This window comes from Megascapheus bottae, chromosome 3 (genome assembly GCF_031878675.1).
Source record: "Megascapheus bottae isolate mThoBot1 chromosome 3, mThoBot2.hap1, whole genome shotgun sequence".
In the NCBI taxonomy this organism is placed as follows: Eukaryota; Metazoa; Chordata; class Mammalia; order Rodentia; family Geomyidae; genus Megascapheus; species Megascapheus bottae.
The window spans coordinates 83,138,829-83,160,392 of NC_143511.1; the positions used below are offsets into that span (position 1 = coordinate 83,138,829).

Here is a 21,564-nt window from a genome sequence, read left to right on the forward strand (position 1 = left end):
AAATGTGACATGGTGAGGTGTTCGTGTGTGCTGCTGTCCTTTAGAGAATCGTGGGTTTTGTTGAAGCAGGTAGCTCATTTACTTGGGATCCTTTCAAGAACCTGTTTACAAGTTTTCCTTTACTGTCTTTTTTGAGGTGTTGGGGATGACACACAGGACCTTATGCATGGAGGACAAACAGTGTACCACCGACTTCCACCCCTCTCCCCACAGCCTTGAGATGCCTTTTACAGCTGTGTCTCTTTAGGGCTATTGTGACTCTATTCCTAAGGCAAAGCTTCAGGGGAGTCACTAAGTGTCCCAGATGCCCCAGTCTTGTTGACAGCTGTTCTCTAGTGGCTTTGTGAAGTCTTGTCAGGGTCCACACAGCTCAGTCTTCACCGACATGGAAAGGATTCTACTAAGTACTCTTTTGCAGTGTACCTCTTCCTTCTACTCTTTGACTGCAACTTCCAGTGGCTTTAGATCCCAGCTCTTACCTTGGTCTCCTAGCCTATGAGGGTTCTGCCTGCCTGAGAAGCTCTAATGGAGAAATGAGGTGATGGTCTAACATTCTCTGAGTCTCTCTCAAGCAACCGTGCTGTGCTGCCTATTTTCCGATTTCTGAAATGGGTTTTAAAAAGTGTTTTGTCCAGTCTTCTAGACACTTACGATAGAAAGGCTAATCTGGCAGCAGCTACTTTGTCTTGAAGTTGCATATGGCATCACATAAAGGGTACACATTTTGATTTTAATGAAAGTATGGTTTACTTTTTCCATGACTATAAGAGTAACTTAAAACCTAAGCACCCCATTTATTTATTATGAAAATACAATTTGGAGCTTGGCAGGAGGCAAGAGAAAACAGATTTTCCTCATCATTTATCCAGCTGAGAGATCTTTCACATGGAGTTTTCAGTAGGGAACAGCCCCTGTCTTTACCCTCTTCTCAGTTAGGGTCTCTTCCATGTTAAAAATCAAGAAAGAATAAATTTGAGGAAAATGGTAATCAAAATCCTAGAAATGCAAATATATGCAAATTGTCATCAGGCCTAGATAATTGTTTTGTTATTGTGGGTTCATAAAGTCCAAGTCAACAATTAAGTAGAAAGTTAATAGCAAGAAAGCAGATTCTCAGGGCTGGGAGTTTGGCCTCATGGTAGAGTGCTTGCCTAGCATGCACGAAGACCTGGGTTTGATTCCTTGGTACCACATACACAGAAAAATGCTGGAAGTGGTGCTGTGGCTCAAGTGGTAGAGCCTTAGCCTTGAGAAAACCCAAGGACAGTGTTCAGGCCCTGAGTTCAGTTCCCAGGACTGGCGAAGAAGAAGGAGGAGGAGGAAGAGGAGGAGGAGGAGAAGGAAGAGGAGGAGGAGGAGGAGGAGGAGGAGGAGAGCAGCTTCTCCAAGGATGAAAAGACTGTTGATACGCTGACTGGAGGCAGGGCACAAGTGCTAGAACACCAGTCATGACTGAAAAAAGTCAAGGGAGGGGGAGTGGGAGAGTATGCAAGGCGCTAAGTTCAAGCCCTGGTATGCTCAAAAGACTTTCTACTCCACCATATCAATAGTCTATTCAACATCAGCAAATTCTTCCTCGTTAAATATGTCTAGGAGAAATAAAGAAGGTAGAACAGGAATACAACAGCAATCACTGAATGTATGTCCCCCAGCCAATTCTACTCATCAACACAGACATCCTATGCATTGGGACAACAGCCTGTGAGCAATGTGGAGTGTGGAGGGTGCTCCTCTGTCAGCTGTCTGAGCTCGGAAGGCAGCCTTTTACCCCCTAAACTCACGAGGGTCGTCCCTTTTGCAGACCTGAACCTTTCTAGGAATCACAGAAACAAGTAAACTGCCCCTTATTTATCAGTAGAGTAGAAACAGCAAGGGTAGTTTAAGAGCAAGATGCTGGGTTAACTTTGTCATTACAATCTCAAAAAGTCTCCCTATGCTCTTACTCAAGAGCCATATTTGCTCTTGCCCAATTCCAAATTCCAGAAACAACTTTAAACAATCAATGTGCCTAGGTGGGGTTAGAGAAGAGCTGTGAGCTCTGACTATAGATCTTTAGCAGCTGATGGGTTTCTGGAGGATGCAGCTGAAGGAGACATACCTAATGCAAGTCAGGTGTCCGCTGATGATGACAGTCCATCTAGGGGTCACATGCTGACTTGGCCAGCACTGCTCTCCAGCCCTGGTAAACTCATGCCTGAATCACAGTGATGGCCTATTAAACAGCTTCAAGCCTCAATAGCTTGAACTTACTGGAAACCAAATTGGGTCAAAGACCCTAAGAACAGAGCTGGCATAAGATGATACAAACTGGCCCCAGGCTTATAGTTTTTCTCCACCTTAATCCTGTACCACAGCAGATCTTTCCCTCCCACATTCTGGGAGAAACTGAGGTGGTCCCCTGGTTGCCTAAACCCATCTCCCAGGCAGCTCCCTTGTTTTGGAAGGAGATGATAAATAAATCAAAACGCACTAAGCAGCACTTCCACAGCTCTCGCCTCCTTCACTGAACGTGCACCTCATCAATCACACTATTGTCTGCTTGAAAGGCGAGCCTTGTAAATGTCATATCCACTCAGGCCCAAGGAGAGGCGCATCCAAATGCAGCAAGGAGTTTTAATTGGATAGTGTAATTAAACTAAAAAACCCCAGCAGACTCCCTTTGACAGGATAGATGAAGACCCCTTTTAATAGGGCTAGGAAACATATCTGTTAAAGGATGAGGCACTGCCTGCTCCTGATTGTGCTCCTGAGTACTCTTATGAAAAGGCAATTCAATAACTGGGGCATTTAATGTGGTAGTCTGTTGTGTTCTGTAATCAGGCAGTACTTACCGTATTTGATCTGGAACCTAACAAGTTAAGTCCTTGTCAGAAGGTAAGAATGCAACCCAGTTTGTCCACCTTGTGTTTGGAGGGTCTAGACTTCTGGGAGTCTCTAGAGCTGAGGAAAGGCAACTATGTGCCATGAACACCCACCCACCTTCTCACTTTACTCTCATTCCTCTTGCACACCTTCTCAGGAGCATCTAAAGAACCCACAAATTTCCTCTTTCAGAAACTAGAATTGCCATGGGGGGGGAGGGAAGGAGAGAAGGAGAGAAGGAGAGAGAGAGAGAGAGAGAGAGAGAGAGAGAGAGAGAGAGAGAGAGAGAGAGAGAGAGAGAGGTCCTAAATGGAACAATGGAACTACCCTGGTTGAATGGGGAGAAAAGAAATCAGATGGCAAGTATGGACTAGGGTATGCCAAGCTGACTTTTATAACAAAAGTCACTCTCCTTGTACTTCTTTGTTGAAAGAGGGGTAAAGAATGCAGTCAGAGAGCACAGGCACACATATACACACAGAAACATATACAGATGCACACACACACTCTTTAGCTCCATGAAGAAGGTAACAGAATAAAAGCACCCATGAGCAGGTCTGTACCTACCACAGATGTCCTAGAAGTAATGCTGATCAAGTAGTAATGATTCCTATGGAATGCTATTGTCCAAAGGTCGAGGAACCCGTGCTAGGGCTCAGGTGGGGTGCAGATGGAGATTTCAGATCTCCTCCTTCCCAAGACAGGCGCTTTGCTTTATTTTCACAAAACTCAAAGTCAGTTTCCCTAGCCCCTTGAACTGATTTTTCTTTTTTAAGGACTGTGAAGGGTTTGTTTGATGACTGCTTTTGCTCCCTCATAAAGCTTGCTTGGAGCTGTGTTTGCAAACCTTAAAACACTCTTAATGTTGCTCTTTTACTTTGGGTTGATGAACCCATTAGGGCCATATAAGTGAATACATATAATCTATGAAAACTGGATACTGAATTAAACCATCAAATACCTTTAGGTTTAAATGAAAACTACATAAAAGCATTTCAACCATCAATTTGGCTATCACTTCTAGCCAGTATGAATTCTGCTGGAAAAGCTATTTTCGTGCAGATGTGGAATTCAATGGGAAAGACTGACTCGTGTACCAACATCAATCAAAATGTCGACTTCCCTGGCAGCTCTCAACAGTAAGGCAGGTTCAAAGGTCACGGGATAAAGAAAAAGCCAAGCTCTGGTTCAGCTCTAATATCTCCTCTGTAGAAGTCTTGCAAAAGTACCCCCTTCTGTATTAGCCTGGCTTTCATTAATCTTCTTGCCATCTTCTTTAACTAGTCATGCAGAACCGCTCGATAGCAAGACGTATAATGGGGAAGGCCCCGTGCCTATTACCGCGTTAACATTCTCTTAAGCCCAGTGCAACAATGGAGTGGGAAGGCCAGGGAGAGCTGCAACTGCAGGGTGCGGCAGGCGATTCAATCACTGCCCCAGCTTACCTATGTACTCTGACCCACAGACACAAGGGGCCTTTGTGTCTAACTGGCTTGCCCATTAAGGTTGCTGAAGATCACAACAATGCTGATCTTTTCTATTTAAGCTAAATCAATGCAGACAAATCATTATTCAGTAGCTTTAATTTAATTAGTAAATTAAATACACTACTTTACAGATCTTGTCAAGTACTTATGAAAAGAAAGATTCATTTAAGTGAGAGGTCACCAATAAGCCCAGCTCATTCAGCTCAGTCTTAATCTCCTGCAGGTTCTATTCACCACAGTCGAACTCGGAAGCCCAAAGAGTTCACTGTTTCCAAACAGTATTTTAGACAACAAAACAAAATAAAAATCCCCCATCAACCTAACCAGCATCAACAGAATCAGATTTCCTTTAAATTACACTATTGCAAGAGAATGTAATCAGGTTACCTCTATTATGTTGCTTCCTTAAGATTTTATATTATCTACACTTAATTGAGATACAGAGCTCTTTTTGGCCATAAAGATGACAGCTACTTTATTAAGGTTTAAATCTCATTTCTTAATGATAGGCTACTTCCTTTAAAGATTGAACCTGTGCAGCACTCTTCTGATGAGGCCAAAGCTGGCATGGCAGAGTTTGATATCTTGGATGGGTACCATGTTCATAGAGAGGACACTGGCTTTTGTCTCAGCACTGGAAATGATCGCTCTGAAACAATGTAACCATGGCAGTTTCTGATATGGAAATACCTTTTCCTCTGTGTGTGATATACATCCTTGATCAGCTAAGAAGAATTAAAATTAATTCATCTTTTAAGAGGTTTGTGGCATCCTTCAAAACAGCAAAAATAGATATTGTGAGGACTGGCAAGCCAGACTGAAAAATCACTGATCTGAATAATAATGGCAGCATGCCCCCCCCCCTTAAATCTAGAAAGGCAGGAATTATTATTAATTTCTCAGGGCTTGTGATACATAGATATTCTCAAGTCTTTTAGGAGTCTGTATTTATATGTACATTTTTTTTTCTAGGCATGTATCTATTTAGTCATTAAGTTCCAGGTCCTTAAACACTCAAAGGGACAGAGTGATAAATCTTCCTTCGGAGAACCTAACCTGAGAGGAAGAAGTGGAGGGGACAGGGAGGAGAGCCACCGAAGGGCCTCTCGGACTCCACAGTCTATGTAATTATGTGTTTCACTGCAGGCACTCTAATGCTCAGTCCCTTTGCCAAGTCAGCTATTCACTCGCTTCTGGGATACAGCATCAATTAAACTGAGTTGTGTTCTTTATGACGACCAAATTAATGACTTGACAGCAGCTTTCTCAATAAACACTGCAAACTGGCCATATTCGAAGGGTTTAAAAACCACTTCTTTCCTGTTCAAAATTCTGACAAACGTCTCAAATAAGACTGGGGACAACTTCATTATCCTCCCAACACTTAATGCCTTTTTGTAAGGAAGGCAGCGTAATAACACGTCTGCTCTGTTTTCACAACTAAATTATTCTACTTGGTCACACGTTCCAGTCTTCAGCAAGACATTTGTGTTACAAAAGATAAAAACATGAAAAAGAAAATATATTGCAGAAATCAAAAACCTTATCTACTTCTAGACTCTCTTTGCCATAATTCATTCAAGAAGGCCCCAAGAATAATTTTTGATGTAAACTCAGCTCAAAACATACATCACTATGCTGATAAAAATCGCAGGCTAAACTTATGAAATATTGTGACTTTCATTTCTTTAGTGCTGTTAAAATAACTTTTTTCTAAGGTTCAACAGACACAAAAGATAAAAAGGGTTACCATTAATCCTAAAAAAAAAAAAAGAAGGAAAAGAAAAAAAGAGGAAGAAAGAAAGAGAAACAGCCTCATAGATTAATTCTGTGGTCTGAGGATGAACTTTTTAGAGTAAGTCACTGAATTAATTTGGTAAAGATACTGGAAATCATAAAAAAAATACATCGCATCAATCTGATTCATTTAATATAGCCTTATTTGGGCACTTTGCAACATAAATTACATGGAATAAGTTTTAGCGTCTAAATTCTGGCCTCATTAAGCTCAGCAAACATTCACTGAGGACAACTCTGCAGACACTGTGCTGGGGTTATAGGTGGAGACCTGGGTCCATTAGCTCAGTAGGAAGCTGGGGCTGACCTCACATAAACATGACCAGTGTGCTTGTACAGGGGTCTGTACTGAGGTCTAGAGTGGAATTAGCAGAGAGGACTGGCCCTGGAGAAATGCATGTGTTGACTAAGAGATGAAGAAGGTGTGTAAACCAGAAGGAGAGTCAGCGTGGAAGGTTTTCTCCAGGCAGTGGGAACAGAAGAAGCATGGAAGGCACTGTGGATATAAGGTTCACAGTGACTACAGCCCAAATTCCAGATGAGAAACTCTGGGCTATAAGGCCTGAGTGGTCAGTGGTTATTGGCATGTTAACAAAGGCTAGGCTGAGGAGTTCAAATTTTATTCTGTAAGTCTACATTTTCCAACTATTTATTTTTAAAACAAAGCAGGAAAAATCCTCTTACCTATGGACTTCTTAATGCAGAGACCCCTTTGGTAGAAGGGAAGGCCTTATGCTCAATGACACAGATACACACACACACACACACACACACATCAGAGGGCCTCTCAAGAACCTCTAAGCTTGAGACTGCAGTCTGAAGCACTGCTACTGGGGACTTGGAAGTGTGCGCAGGTGAGCCATTTATTCGGGGAACTGTCATGATTTCTCAATCACTCGACACAGTGAGAGCCAAGGAAACCTTTGAGAAACTCCCTGTGCATTTTTTATACTGAATTGTACAGACACTGGAAAGTGACACCAAAAGCCTATTGCAAGATTGTCAGAGCGGAGATGGTAGCCAGTGTCTACTGTGTGTCCTCAATGTTGGGATCTGAGCCCATGAAGGCCAATGGGTAGTAGCTACTTCTTGACTGGGAGCTGGGAGGCTGTGAATCTTTCCTTCTTTCCCTACTTGCCAGTATGTCACATCTGTAAGTCCACTGCCCAAAGCAAAGTCCTCCTGGTCACAGAGAATGGTTGTCCAAGTCCTGCTTCCAGTTTTTTCCCTAACCTTCCCGCCTCAGCTCATCCCTCTATGCAGCACAGAGGCACTCGCCTTTCATCTCTCAAAGACATGGAGAAGTTACAGAGAATCCCTCTTCAAAGCATCCTCAGTTCTTGGAAAGATTCTAGAACAATGGAATCACTCCTAACTGGAGTTAAGTGTGATGTTACCCAAAGTATAGGGAGTCCAGTAGCCTTAGATGCTGCCATTTTACACTGTCAGAGCCTCACAGGGGCCACAGGGATAGCCTGCCTGCCTGCCTGCCTGCCTGCCTGCCTGCCTTCTTTCCTTCCTTCCTTCCTTCCTTCCCTCCCTCCCTCCCTTTTCTCCCTCCCTCCCCTCTTTCCCTCCCCATATTTAAATTCTTTTATATACTTTTCTCATGCCAAGCTGAAGGCTGAGCTGGTCAGAGAAGATAGAGCCCAGCACATCTAGATTTGACAAAGAAATTCAACATCTGCTCTACCTTAGGCCTGTAGATGTGCTCAGTCTGTGAGCCTCTTGATGGCTCTTCAGGCCCATCTTTAGTTTTATGACTAAAGATACAGTCCTTAAGGTTTTTTATTATTCCTTTTGAATATATAATTTCTTATATTTGTTTTCCACGTCTGCGGACACTGGAACATAGGAGATTAATGAAAGTTAGGTGCTCAGAATGTACCTCGAGTTACTGAACAAGAATCCCTTGTGCTAGATGGCTGCGCAGTAATGCTGAGATGTGTCAGAACTGGAGCACAATTACTTCCTAGCCTTCTCTAGGCAAATAATGAACATTTATATCACATTTTTTTCTTCCATGAGGGACTACAGTGAGATCTATGTCATTTTGACTTCTTGATTGGACTGGAGTTCTAAAGATGATTAAGTGATCCATCTAAACACCACACTCAATTACTTAACTACTAATTACAAGTACTTTGGTAATTTAAGTAGAGGAATGCCAATGTAGCAGCAGACTCTTATGTAGGACCAGGCAGGGGTATCGTTATGAGCTGGGAGGTCATGGAGCTGCCAATAATCTGGGGACAGTGACACTTTTGGACAGGATGGATATCTCAATCTAAGCTTCAGTGGCTACAGGAATCCCTCCAGCTTTCCCCGATCTGATCAGAAGGAAAGCAGGTCCAGTTTGGACTGCTTAAGTTCCCCAGATAGGAAGAGAATAGGAACACAATGTAAAATGAGAGTTTTTTTTTTTTTTTTTTTGCCAGTCCTGGGCTTGGGCTCAGGGCCTGAGCACTGTCCTTGTACTTTCTCAAGGCTTAGCACTCTACCACTTGAGCCTCAGCACCACTTCCAGCTTTTTTCACTGTATGTGGTACCGAGGAATCGAACCCCAGTCTTTGTGCATGCTAGGCAAGCACTCTACCACTAGGCCAAACTTCTGGCCCCCAAAATGAGGGTTCTTATGGATTCAAATTTCTAGGAAGAACTTGCCCAGGTACCTCAGCTCCTAGGGCACAGCTGAGAGTTTCACTGCTGCCACCAATGCCTAACAGAACAAGGACTCACGTAAGGCTCTGGACACCGTAATACAATCCTGTTTGATTAAAAGAAATTTCTGGTAATGAATTAAACAGACCCAAGGAAAAAAGGACGAGGTGGTAATATATTCTCCTGGCACCTAGCACACAGAAGGGAAGAGAGGAGGAGAGAGAAAGGAGACATAAATAAAAGGGACTACTCACTGGGGCTTTTTTCTTCAGCAAGGTCACAGGCACAGAGCAGGTCAGAATCGATTGAGATGGGTTTCTGCTTAATCCAAAACTTAGTGCTGGCTTTCTGATTCGTAACAGGATCTATCTCTACTTTGTCTCCAGAGATACCTGTAAGGCCAAGGGAAGGACAAAAGAAAAGAAGCCATGAGAAGTGGAAAGAGCAAGTGACTGCTGTGTGATTATTTGGCCTGCTTTAAAAATCCTGAACTGGATGCACTTGGCTTTTACTTGGGGGTTTGGGGAAAGCCAGAGGCTTCTTAGGATAGACAGAGATTCTAAAGGGCACAGACAAGTTATAGTTTTGTTTCCTCTGTGTGCATGTGTCTAAGACAACACATAATTATACGTGTCTTCTTAGATATAACAGATACAGTTTAGAATTCACCTACCTCATTTCTATATCATAATGAAATACAGTATAGAACCACTTAGAAAATCATTTTGATAATTATTGTTTTAAAGATTATTATTTATGTTGTTATTATTATTTGTGCTGGTCCTAGCACTTGAACTCAGGGTCTGCGTGCTGTCTTTAAGGTTTTGTTTACAAGGGTAACATATTCTATCACTTGAGCCACACCTCCACTTCCAGCTTTTTTCTGGTAAACTGGAGGGAAGAGTCATTCGGACTATCCTGCTTGGGCTGGCATGGAACTGAAAGAACAATGATCTTCAGATCTCAGCCTCTTAAGTAATTAGAAATAAAGGTATGAGCCACTGGCACCTGGCTTAATGAATTAAAAACAATCTGGGGAAGATAGATTAATGTCATTTATGACTAAACTACCAATGAAAAGTTTTGATCTAGAAAAATCTTACATACTAAAAATGGGGGAGGGACCCTTCTCATCTGTGACACTAAAACACTGTCCCAACTATACTTAAAGGAAGTCGCAGAGGAATCCAAGGGTCTTTCACAAAACATTCCAAGTTCAAGTCTTGAAGTCTGCTTGCAGAGGATACTCAGCAGTGGGTATGAGCTTTATGCAACAAAGACTTCATATGCAGGAAGCTAGAATGTTAACATGAGAACTTCAGGGTTTTTTCCCCCGCCCCAGGGCTTTAATACACAAAGCCTGCCATCCAGTGACTGGATATGGGGAGCCCCAAGGAAGGGAGGTGTCCCAGGATGGGTGTCGACATTCACAGTGCTTGTTCTCCAGGTATTTCAGAGACGCACATGCTCGGCTGACACACTTTTCTCTCTTTCACTGAAAACTGAGGAATCTGTTCCTCAAGTGGGGCAAAAACCCTCTGGATAGAGCCCCATATGGAGCTTTAAAATTTATTAATTTTTAGGCCATGGTTTAAAGGTCAGGGTCAAAATGAAGAGAGGAAAAAAAAAGCAAAATGAAGTTAACATATGAAATAATTAAGATAACAACTGTAACATTGAAATAGAAAAGACAATCAAGGCTGACATGTTCTATCCTATGGGTCATACTTACAATGTTTTTTTTTTTTTTTGAGCCAAATGCAGAGCAATTAATAAGCCCAAAGAAGCATATGAAAGAAATAGCTCAATTAACATCCTAACCCCCTAACACTAATATGGCCAGACACAGCAACCACAGTCTGACAGCAAATTTAAAATGAAAAATACAAACAGAATCCTAGTGATAAGGTCTGTTATCACTGTCATTCATTTCAATGTTATTTTATGACTAAACTCTGAATCTCAGGTAGACAATGGCAGAAGGCACATATGGATGGATGAGGGTGGAGGCTGCCGTCTGTGGAGAAGACCATGCAGTGGTGGATGCCTAGGCCCTGGCCACCACAGGGCAACGTGACTGTGACATGATGTGCGGCCTTCCATAAAGACCAACAACCGCTATTGTTTTCTTAATTGGATGCTGGAGTTTGTTATTACACTTATGGCAGGAGTGTCAGATTTCAATGAGGTATAATGTCATAAGTCCAGTTGACTCAGATGCTCATATCTAGATGACTTCAGGGGGGTAAGAATCTATCAACTGACCAGTTTTATTACTGTTCACTTAAAATAGATTATGACTACCCAGTTATACTCTTGCTTCCAATTTGGTCATTAATTGTTAAAGATTTGGCCATTTCTATAGTTCCCTGAAAGGAGAAAGGTACTTCAGCTATGGTTATTGGTGTGTGTGTGTGTGTGTACACATGCATATATACACTCTCTTTATTCTGCTTTTTATTTTGACATTTATAAAAGCAAAAATGCACACAGCAAAATAAATGTGCATATGTCTTAGTGGACTACACCCTGTCTCACATTCCAGAACGAGAAGGGGAAAAAAAATCACCAGAGAGAAACGGTGGGCAAGATCTTGTTCTATGGCCCTACAGCTCTCAAAGCTGTAGTCAGTCAATATTGTTAATGTACCTTGTTAATTTGATAGGATTTGTCAGGTAACTCCACTGGAAAATTATATAAAACTGTTCCAGATGAAAAGATGATAGTGACATGAATTAAAGTGATAGAACAATAGTGGAATATAAACCAGAAATGACACCCAAAGTGGCTGTTGATTTATTGCCGTACTGAGTTTGGTTCTGGGCTCCCATGTATATTAGTGCTACAAATCTGGGTCCATTTAGCAGAGAGATGCTCATACATACATCACCAGCTCCTGCTCCAAGCCAAGGTCACTCCCCATTGCATCAATCTTTTCAACGGAGCCTACTTCACAAAGCAGGACTTGTGTAACCATCTCAGATGTAACAGACTCTCGTCCTCTTTCATCTTTCTTTTATCATGTAAAGTACACTTTAACTTCTATTATTTTTATCTGCAAATTGTTCTGGTAGAGTTCATCCATTACAGGCAGTATCTCTGCATCAGTTGCCTAAGTCTGCTTGGCCACAGACCACTTTCCCAGTGATGCCCTTTCCTAGGGTTCCTGTGCAGATGCCGTTCACAGAGGGAACCCCAAGACTGGGGCCTGGAGATGGAGATGTGGAGATGAATGTAATCAGTTCACGATGGGGAGACAGGTGGAACACCAGTTAAACAATCAGTGTGCTGCACAAAAGACGCATGTAAATCAGGTTTTTTCCAGAAGTAGATCACATTTTCCCACTGACTTCTAGTTCCAGTGATACTTTATCTTCATTCTGGATTGATCTGTAATTGGCAGGGGCTCCTAACACTTCAGCTTTAAGTTTCTCTGCCCTGCAGGCTTTCCGTCAAGCAGTTAATGATCTGTAAAACTCGCGCCTGCCTCAAGGAGTCACTATTTAAAAGAACCTGTAGGGGAATCTTTCCTGATGAGAAAAATCCTTTGTACATTAAATAATCTCACTCCACTGAGATGTGAGTCTCAGCTTCTCAAAGCTGAGCCCTGCTGGGTACTCCTGCTAGCATCTGATGGCATCCAGGCTGGGTGGGGCTGAGGTGTACCCCTATACCCCACTGCTGAAGAGAGCCCTAGCATCCAGCCTGAGCGTACCTGGAAACTTGGGGAGTACCAGGTCTTCTTTTAAATTATTACATTTTCATCTTGGAACTAATCATTTGAGACAACTGATACTGTGGTTACTAGCTAGGAAGGTACTCTTACCATTGAGCCAAAGGTCTTGTTGGAAGGAGACAACTTAGGTGGCTGGTGTCTACCACAGTCCAGGCCAGACACAGGGACAATGAGGGGTGGTATGGTGCAGTGGGGAAGAGGCTGGTAGGACTCTCAAATGGGGAGCTGTGGCTCACCAGTCACTGCTGCTGTGACTGTAAGGGAAGGAGGTGAGTTCTGGGCCTGAAGAGGTGATGCCTCCCTGGACAGTGAAGTACTAAGAGGTCTTCTGCCACCAAGTCCTCAAGCCCAGGAAAAGAGTAAAAGTGTAACCCTTGCAGGAGAGCTCACAGCTGCTCTTGTGTCAGAGGGCTCCAGTGCAGGAATTATTTGCAGTCCTCGCCTCAGACCCAACTGGTCTCTACAGGAGTTTTTTTTTTGTCCAATCCTGGGACTTGAACTCAGGGCATGGGCACTGTCCTTGGACACTTTTGCTCAAGGCTAGTGCTCTGCCACTTGAGCCATAATGCTACTTCCAGCTTTTTCTGGGTATGTGGTATCAAGGAATCAAACCTAGGGTTTTGTGCATGCTAGGTGGGCACTCTACCACTAAGCTACACTCCAGCTCCTCTACAGGAATTTAACACAACTAATGTTACCCTGCCCCAGCTAAGAGCCAGCAGAGCTGTGTGCCTGTGTCTGAGTCTCTTGACAACCCTAGCTAGTTGCTATAGTCAACTGTTGTGAGGAAAGGAAACAAAACACAGGGAGGTTAAGGAGCTTGTCTAAAATCAGTCAGTTCCTAAGAGGCAAAGCTGGAATCTGAACCTAGGACCCTTCTGCTTATTAGCCACTACACAGTTGCCTAAGAACTGTGCTAATGTTCTACAAAGCATGCCTCAGCAAGTGCTATGCAGTGAGGAGGCTTGTCTGCAGTCAGAGAGCTTTGAAGTGAAAGAGTCATTCTTCATACCCTCAAATGTCTAGTTCCCAAGTCCTGGCTCACTCCATGGCTGGGCAAGGCCTCATTGGCATAGATCAAGGAAGTCTAGACTGTTTTCACCAAGGACCAAGGAAATGTTTGCATGTGTTCACAAGTGTACATGCCTACTTTTGTTCATATGTGGACATAATCCAAATATAAGTCTTCCTTTTTACCAGTGTATGGTTTTCCTCAACTAGAGCTTTCGTTTTCATGTAGTTTCTGAAGGAAAGGCAAAAAGGTACTCTGTAAAGTGTCATTTATGCATTCTCTTAAATAATTTGGATTATAAGTATATTTTTGGTGAAGGGTGGTGTACATGCCTATAATCACAACTACTCAGGAGGCATAGGCAAGAGGATTGCAGTTTGAGGCTGTCAGGGTTGTCCCAGGCAAAATCAAGAGAACGTAACCTGGAAATGACTACTGTGAACCTGCAAAGGGCTGCAGACCTGGCTTACATGGTAGAGTATCTGCCTAGGAAGCAAGAGGCCCTGAGTTCAAACCTCAGTACAGTAAACAGACACAAAAAAGAAACAGGAGAGCTATTTTTTTTTGCTAAATTTACATTTCTCAAAATTAACTGGGCAATAATTGAAGAACAGTAATGCAACGACGATAAAATATAACATAACCAGGGGAAAATTATACCCAAGGAAAGTCTGACTGGGAAAAATGCTTATAATACAATATTAGATAAACAGGGGAAGAAAACTATCTATAGAGGATAAAGATATCGTTCAGTGGTACAGTACTTGCCTAGTACGTGCTAGCCTCTGGGTTTCATATGTAGCACTTTAAAATATATTTAGTAAAAAGATCAAAAGGTGCTGTGTAGTTCACGCTGTAATCCTAGCCACTCGAGACTGAGATAGGGAGGATTTCAATTTGAAGCCAGCTCAAGCAGAAACCTCCACAAGACAGCATCTCCAAAATAACCAGGAAAAAAAAAATCAGGGTCACAAGTATGGATCAAGTGGTAGAGTACCAGCTGAGTAAAGCCAGCTGAGGGGCTACTAGGCTTTGAGTTCAAATCTCAGTATTGGTAAAATGGGGATATGTTCTAAAGTATAACTGAGATCATACTCAACTCTGGTTAGTGGGATTACATTTTTCACTTATTTGTATTTTTCCATAAGTAAATTCATAAAAATTAAAAACAATCTCTTTTTTGTTGAGATGCTAAGAATTAAAGCAAAAGGCAACTAGGCAAGTACCCAATAACTGTTGATTTACTTTCCATTTTACAATTCAGTTTTCATTCCTAACATACATACACATTTATTTATTTATTTATTTATGTTTATTTGGCAGTATCAGGTTTGAACTCAGAGCCTCAGGATTGCTAGGCAGGCGATATACCACTTACACCACAACCTCAGTTCTTTTTGCTTTATTCCAGGGAGGGTCTTGCTTTTACCTGAGACTGTCTAGGATTGTGACCCTCTTATCTATATACTCTCAACAGCTGGGATTATAGACATGTATGACAACCACATCCAGCTTACTCGGAGAGATGGGGAAGGAAGGTCTTAGATAAGTTGTTTTTTGTTTGAGTCTAAACCTTGATCAACTTTCATTCTGTACCTCTGAGTGCTGGAATTACACTTATGTATCGTCATGCCCATCTCCTAACTTTTAAAATGTAGGAAACAATGAGTTGTACAATACTTCCATCTAGCTAACTCTCAAGTACGAAGAGGGCTGAGCTAACAGGAAGAGAGCATGTGAACTCCATTATATCTAACCTGTGCTACTGTCAAAAACAGTGTCTCTCTATCAGCTTTCCCCATCAGCAGGTGAGCAGGTAAGGAAGAAGAGCACATGGACGGCCTGGAGTGGCCAGTCACCCTTCCCTCAGAAACAAGAGAGGCCATTTGTCTGCTTTACCAGTCCTCCTCCCTTCCCACTTATCCACTGCCATCCATCATGACCTTTTCATGCTCTCCTCTGACAGCCTCAAGATACAGTGAGTCAAACTTCACTGGAAGCAAACTATCACACCAACTGTCAAAGGCAGAAAACACTGCCTGATTGCTGTCCTGTATCAACACTAGCATATAAATCCTTCCTTAACAAGGCAGCTCAAAATAAACAAAATGTAACTCTATGTATATACAACCCTGTGGGGGGAATTACTGGGCCAAGGCTTTATCACCAGGGGACCCTTGTCTGGTTTAACTAACCACATTTCCATAAAAGGAAATGTACCATGTATCAACTCCTACAAATGCAGAGAGCACCCTCCTTGGGAAGCACCAGATTAGGTCTTTCTGCAAACAATGGCTTGTTGAGTGCCTCTAACACCTCTAACAAGGGGAGAATGAACCCCTTTAATGCAGCAGTACAGATCAGGGATGAGAACTCTGGAATCAGAAATTTCAAAGTTCAGTTTTCCCATTTCCTAAGATGTGGCTTTGGGTGAACTATTATAAAATGGGCTTGTGGTGATTAAGTAAAATAAGGCATGAGATGTACTTGGCACAGTGTCTGGCACACAGCTAGTGATAACTGCTTCTATTAACTAAGATTATGAGGAGTCAGGCATGGAGATGAGGGACGATACACAAACCCAGGGACAAGGATCTGGAGGGAGCCACGAAAGGGGTATGAACAAGACAGGCCCCAGGCCTGTCCAGCTTGAGGTTCCATACCCTGTCCCTACCAATCATCCAATAATTCTCTATCACCAGTGTCACTGGCCATGTCTCTTCCTGCACTTTCCACGAGCTCAACTCAGCATTGGAAAGAATGTTCTCAGGCCTAGAGTTATGCAGACAAGGACTTTGCTGGCACAGCTGCACTGGTGTTCTCGTGCTTCCTCAGTACTCCTAGATTTCCTCCTAGTGTCAATTCCAGGTGTCATGAAGATGGAATGATACAGCACCCAAAACACTTACTATGTGCTAGAAAATAATAAAAGCTCAGTCATTACCTCAAGTGTTACTACAGATAAACCTCAGAAAGGTGCAAGTAGACTGGCCCAGCATGAGCCAAGTTAGCATATGTACAGCTGACTTAGTTAATTCTAGGATGTATGCCCTGCAGCCAGGGTTTCCTCGTTGTGAGACAATGCTAGACTCTGAGGAGGCACACCCCCAAATTCCTTGAGGTTCTTCTATAGACTAGAAAACCTTGCAAATATTAGGGCACTTAACACTGTGTTTCAGTGTATCTCCCAGTACACTTGTTATTTATTTGCTTAGACATCAGGAGCCGTGGTTCATTCATTATTTTCCTACAACTCTGAGTTTAAGACTACAAAAGCCCCAGTGTTGTTAAATCCTGGAGTAGCCTTTTATACAATTCCACAATCCTCTTGTCGTTAGGTCACTAGAGCTCACAAAAGCCTGGAAGAGCCCCTGGGAGCACCACTGAACTACTCTTGGCCAGAGTGGATTTTGCTGAATATACAAGACCAATCGATATCATCCACAGAGCAGTCAAGGAAGTCTTTGAAACTTGCCTGAATTTACACACAGGATCAGACACAGGCTGTTTGGGCTTAATGAGACCTCAGAGATCACTTCGTCTGGGGCTTTGATTCTCCATATGAAGACACTGAGGCTCAGGGCTGGGACATGACATGTGTGATGTCACCCACCATAATTCATGTCTCCATACTACCAGGCCAGGGCTTAAACAGAGAAGCTTTCCAGCCATACACTAATCAAATACAGCTCAGGATTAAAGCACTTTCCAGCAATATTACACACTCAAAATAGAAGACAAAATTATTTGGGGGCAAAGGAAACCCAAGGCAGTCTTATTTTTGAGATTAAGTTGGGTGCTGGGTCCCAGGAGTGCAGGTTCCACCCAAAGCTGTGAAGAAAACATAGCTTCCTAGCTGCCAGTTTCAGGGCGTGGCCAATAAAAGACCACAAGTGAGAGGGACCATGAAAGTCCGTTGTTCTTCTCAGCAAGCAAAACAAGGGTGGACTAGTAAAAATTTGCAATAAGCCTCCAACACAGGGCTGGGTGCTGGGAAGGGCTCACTGATCCCACCCCCCCACCCCCCCCAAGCAACATATGTGCTGCCAGAAGACTAAATTCTTTCTGCAGAGGAGGCAGGTAGATGACCACACTAAATACTCCCTGGAGGGCAGTATCTCTGGGGAGTGCAGGATGTCAGCTGGGAAGAAGTAACGCTCTTTCCTGGGAGAATTTATCATTCCATGCAGGGAGTGGAAAAAAATGGATCTTCCCCAGATGATAAAGAGCAAGGAATCCTGGGTGAGCACTCAGGAATACCTCCAGCTCTCCCTTCCTTCTCAGCCACCCTAAATGACTCCATGGGAATTCTTACAATGATGGCTCTGGGAGCAGAGAATTAGCAACTATAAAGTTAGATAAAGCCCTAGAATTTCTGATATTTGAAGTCAGGATTTTTTCCCCCTCAATTCAGTCATTGCATGAAGCACTAAAGTGGTAAAGGATATTTTCTGAAGACAGCTTAGATGGTTCTGTCCTGTGACCTCCTAAGTTCATTAGTAGAAAATTCAATTCTAAATTTTATTTCAGGAAATACTGTCACATTAGAGACAGACCAATCATTTTAACAGCATAACTGCCATCCTCAAATTACTGCGTGGTCCCTGGGACTGCAGCTGAGCATGGACATGTAACTTGTGATCACCCAGTGACCTGCAGTGGGGGGGACACCATCTCCTTACATTTAATGAGAGGGGAAACGGTAATGAATTAGTAAAATAGTTTGCCTCCCTCAGGAGTTCTAAACTCGAATTTCTAGAGTTTGGAGTTATTTAGATACCAAAACAAACAAGGGATTATTTATTTATTTATTTATTTTTGCCAGTCCTGGGCTTGAGCTCAGGGTCTGAGCACTGTCCTTGGACTTTCTCAAGGCTATAGCTCTACCACTTAAGCCTCAGCACCACTTCCGGCTTTTTTCCTATATATGTGGTACCGAGGAATTGAATTCGGGTCTTCATGTATGTTAGGCAAGCACTCTACCACTAGGCCAAACTCCCGGCCCCAGGATTTTTTTTTTGCCAGTCCTGGGGTTTGAACTCAGGGTCTGGGCACTGTCCCTGAGCCTATTTGTGCTCATGGCTAGTACTCTACCACCTGAACTATAGCACTACTTCTGGCTTTTCTGAGTAGTTTACTGGAGATAAAAGTGCCCAGACTCACCTGGTATGGTGGCTCACACTTATATTCCTAGCTACTCAGGAGGCTGAGATCTCAGGATCTCAGTTCAAAGCTAGCCTGGGCACTAAAATCCAAGAGACTCTTATCTCCAATTAATCACCAGAAAACCGGAAGTGGGGCTGTGGCTCAAGGGGTAGGGTGGTAGCCGTGAGCTGAAGAGTTCAGAGACAACGCCCAGGTTCAGAGTCCAATCCTCACAACTGACAAGACCAAAAAAAAAAAAAAATAAAAGTACCTAGGCTGGCTCTGAACTGTGATTTTCAGATCTCAGCCTCCTGAGTAAATAGGGTTATAGGCGTAGCCATTGGCACCCAGTTAAGGGAAATATTTCACTCACATGGCCACCCAGAACTACTTCCAATGTCAGAGTGAGCCTGGAGCTGCTGGCCTTCATTCATTGCATTTTGTGATGTAAATACAGGTCTTAAGTTTGCAGACTATGTATTAAAAAGCAACAATAATGAAGTTTTCTTTTGAGAATTGATTTATAGTTATTGACTATAGGTTCAATAGTAACTGCTGAGTAAAGATCCCTTGATGACAAGTGAAGGGTCTACAATGATAAAAGAGAGACAAAGGCAGTCACTTTGTACAAGGGGCACAGCTATCAACTCCTTAGCCTGAGGGGTCCTCAGAGGAAACCAGGTAGACCTACATAGGAAAAAGAAGTGTGGGCAAAGAGCTAAGGACTGAGAAAGTTCTCTGAATGCCATGAGATTATGCTTCCAAGTAAGGGGAGATGTTGAGCTAGTGTGCTAACCCATGCTTAAAAGCCCAGCATATGGGAGGCTGAGGCCTGAGGATTGTGAGCTTGGAGCCAGTGTGGCCTACATATAGGATCCTGACTGGAAGAAAAAAGTAGTTAGGTGATGGTGGATCACTCCTGGAATCCTTATTACTCAGTAGACTGAGATCTGAAGATTGAGGTTTGAAGCCAACTTTAGCATGAAAATCATGAGACTTTCATCTCTAACAGGCAGAAAAGCCAGAACTGGAGTTGTGTCTCAAGTGGTAACGCACTAATCTTAAGCAAAAAAGCTCAGGGGCAGCGCCTAGGTCCTGAGTTTAAGCCCTAGGATTGGCATACACACACACACACACACACACACACACACACACACACACACACACACACACACGTAAAAAGAAAAGAGATTTTAAGCCAACAGATCTGGGATGAGGACAGGGATATACATACATGGTCAGCGTTGGTAAATGACAGTTACTACCATGACGATGACTTTATTGGTTTCTGTGTAGCTTCTTGCCTGATATATAGTAATCCAGCTTCAACTAGTCAAACAACAAATATATATGAATGGTATACTTCCTGGATTATGGCTGGCATTTGTCATCGTGACCTTTTTAAATACATGTCCCTCACACCTATTTCCATCTACTAGCCTTGTTTGGGTAGCTCCCTGTATCAGTACCTAGCCCCAATCAAATGGTTAGGTATAAGCTTAGGCTAGGTCTACATTTAAAAGGCCATCTGCACTTTTAGGCTTAACCCACAAATGAAGGAGACAAAATGACTATTTCAAAAATGTTTTAGAGAAATACAGAAATAATTAGATACGATGGCTTGTTAGGTTAACTTTCCAACTGGTATGACAGGATGGGAAACAGATTTTAATTTGAGAACCAAACCAATGGTGATTGTAGAGGTTGTTTAGAAGACTGCACAGGCAAGAAGTGAGATCTAAGTCTAGGCCCAGAGGGAAAGAGTGCTGTGACTGATTAGCCATATCTGTAAGAGAGTGGAGGGTGACGTCCATCTCTAGAGTTAGGGAGGAGGAGAGAGAAAGACATGTACACAGTTCAGAGTAATTATTTCCTTTGTGAAGGTCAAGTTATGAATGATGGAGGTACCTCTGGCAGGATGGATTGGGTTTTATCCTGACTTCTGCTGGAAATGGATACTCCACTACATGTCTGACAGCTAAAAGGAGGAAAGAATTAGTTTACACTAAGTATAACCATGCTTTAAATATCCCATTACTTCACTAATTCTTTTAAGCCTTGGTTTCTCAGTCATAAAATGGAACTACAATATCAGTGTGCTGTGTGGACTAAATGAAGTTCAGGGGTGAAAAGTGGCTGTGGACTATAAATTGTCATAGAAGTACAGAGGACCAGCACAGTGATGATTTGATGGCAAAGCTAAGTAGTCAGGCTTAGGACTTCACCTCGGTCTTTAATTCTGATCCCAGTTTAGTTACTACATTTTCTCCATTTCCACATATTTAAAAAAAAAGGGTATGTCAGTACTCTCTAATAGTTCTGTAATTTCAGCTGTAAGTGTTTATCAAAAGAGCAGTTAGTGGGGTTAGTGGGACCAGGAGTTTGGCCTAGTGGTAGAGTGCTTGCCTAGCATGCATGAAGACCCGGGTTCGATTCCTCGGTACCACATACATAGAAAAAAGCCAGAAATGGTGCTGAGGCTCAAGTGGTAGAGTTCTAGCCTTGAGAAAGTCCAAGGACAGTGCTCAGGCCCTGAGCTCAAGCCCAGGACTGGCAAAAAAAAAAAAAAAAAAAAAAGAGCAGTTAGCAAAGTGTCTGGTACACAGTAAACACTGTCACAGTCATTGTCACAGACGGGATGTTGGCTATGGGTTTTATAACAGAACCCATTAGTTTCCTGATCACAGGAAGTGTGGTAGAACTTGGTTTGTAAGTTTGGATGTTAGGGAGCAATACCTGACTGTCCATCCCTTGACATTTCTGAGAATTAAGAAACAAATAGCAGTTGGTAGCTGGAACATCAGTTCCTTCCACTCATCAGAAAATAGCAGCTGCAATGGCACAGCAGAGCCAGACTCTGGTGT

The 21,564-nt window shown here is 42.7% G+C and overlaps 1 protein-coding gene across 6 annotated transcripts in view; it reads right to left on the reverse strand.

Moving 5' to 3' along the window:
- The window catches only part of Mapkap1 (MAPK associated protein 1), a 233,782-nt gene that overhangs the window by 15,584 nt on the left and 196,634 nt on the right, over positions 1-21,564 (reverse strand). For all 6 annotated transcript variants that reach the window (XM_090330646.1, XM_090330643.1, XM_090330642.1 and 3 more), the window contains exon 10: positions 9,062-9,199. In XM_090330646.1, the coding sequence (XP_090186772.1) occupies positions 9,062-9,199 (138 nt within the window). The remainder of the gene's footprint in view (positions 1-9,061; positions 9,200-21,564) is intronic.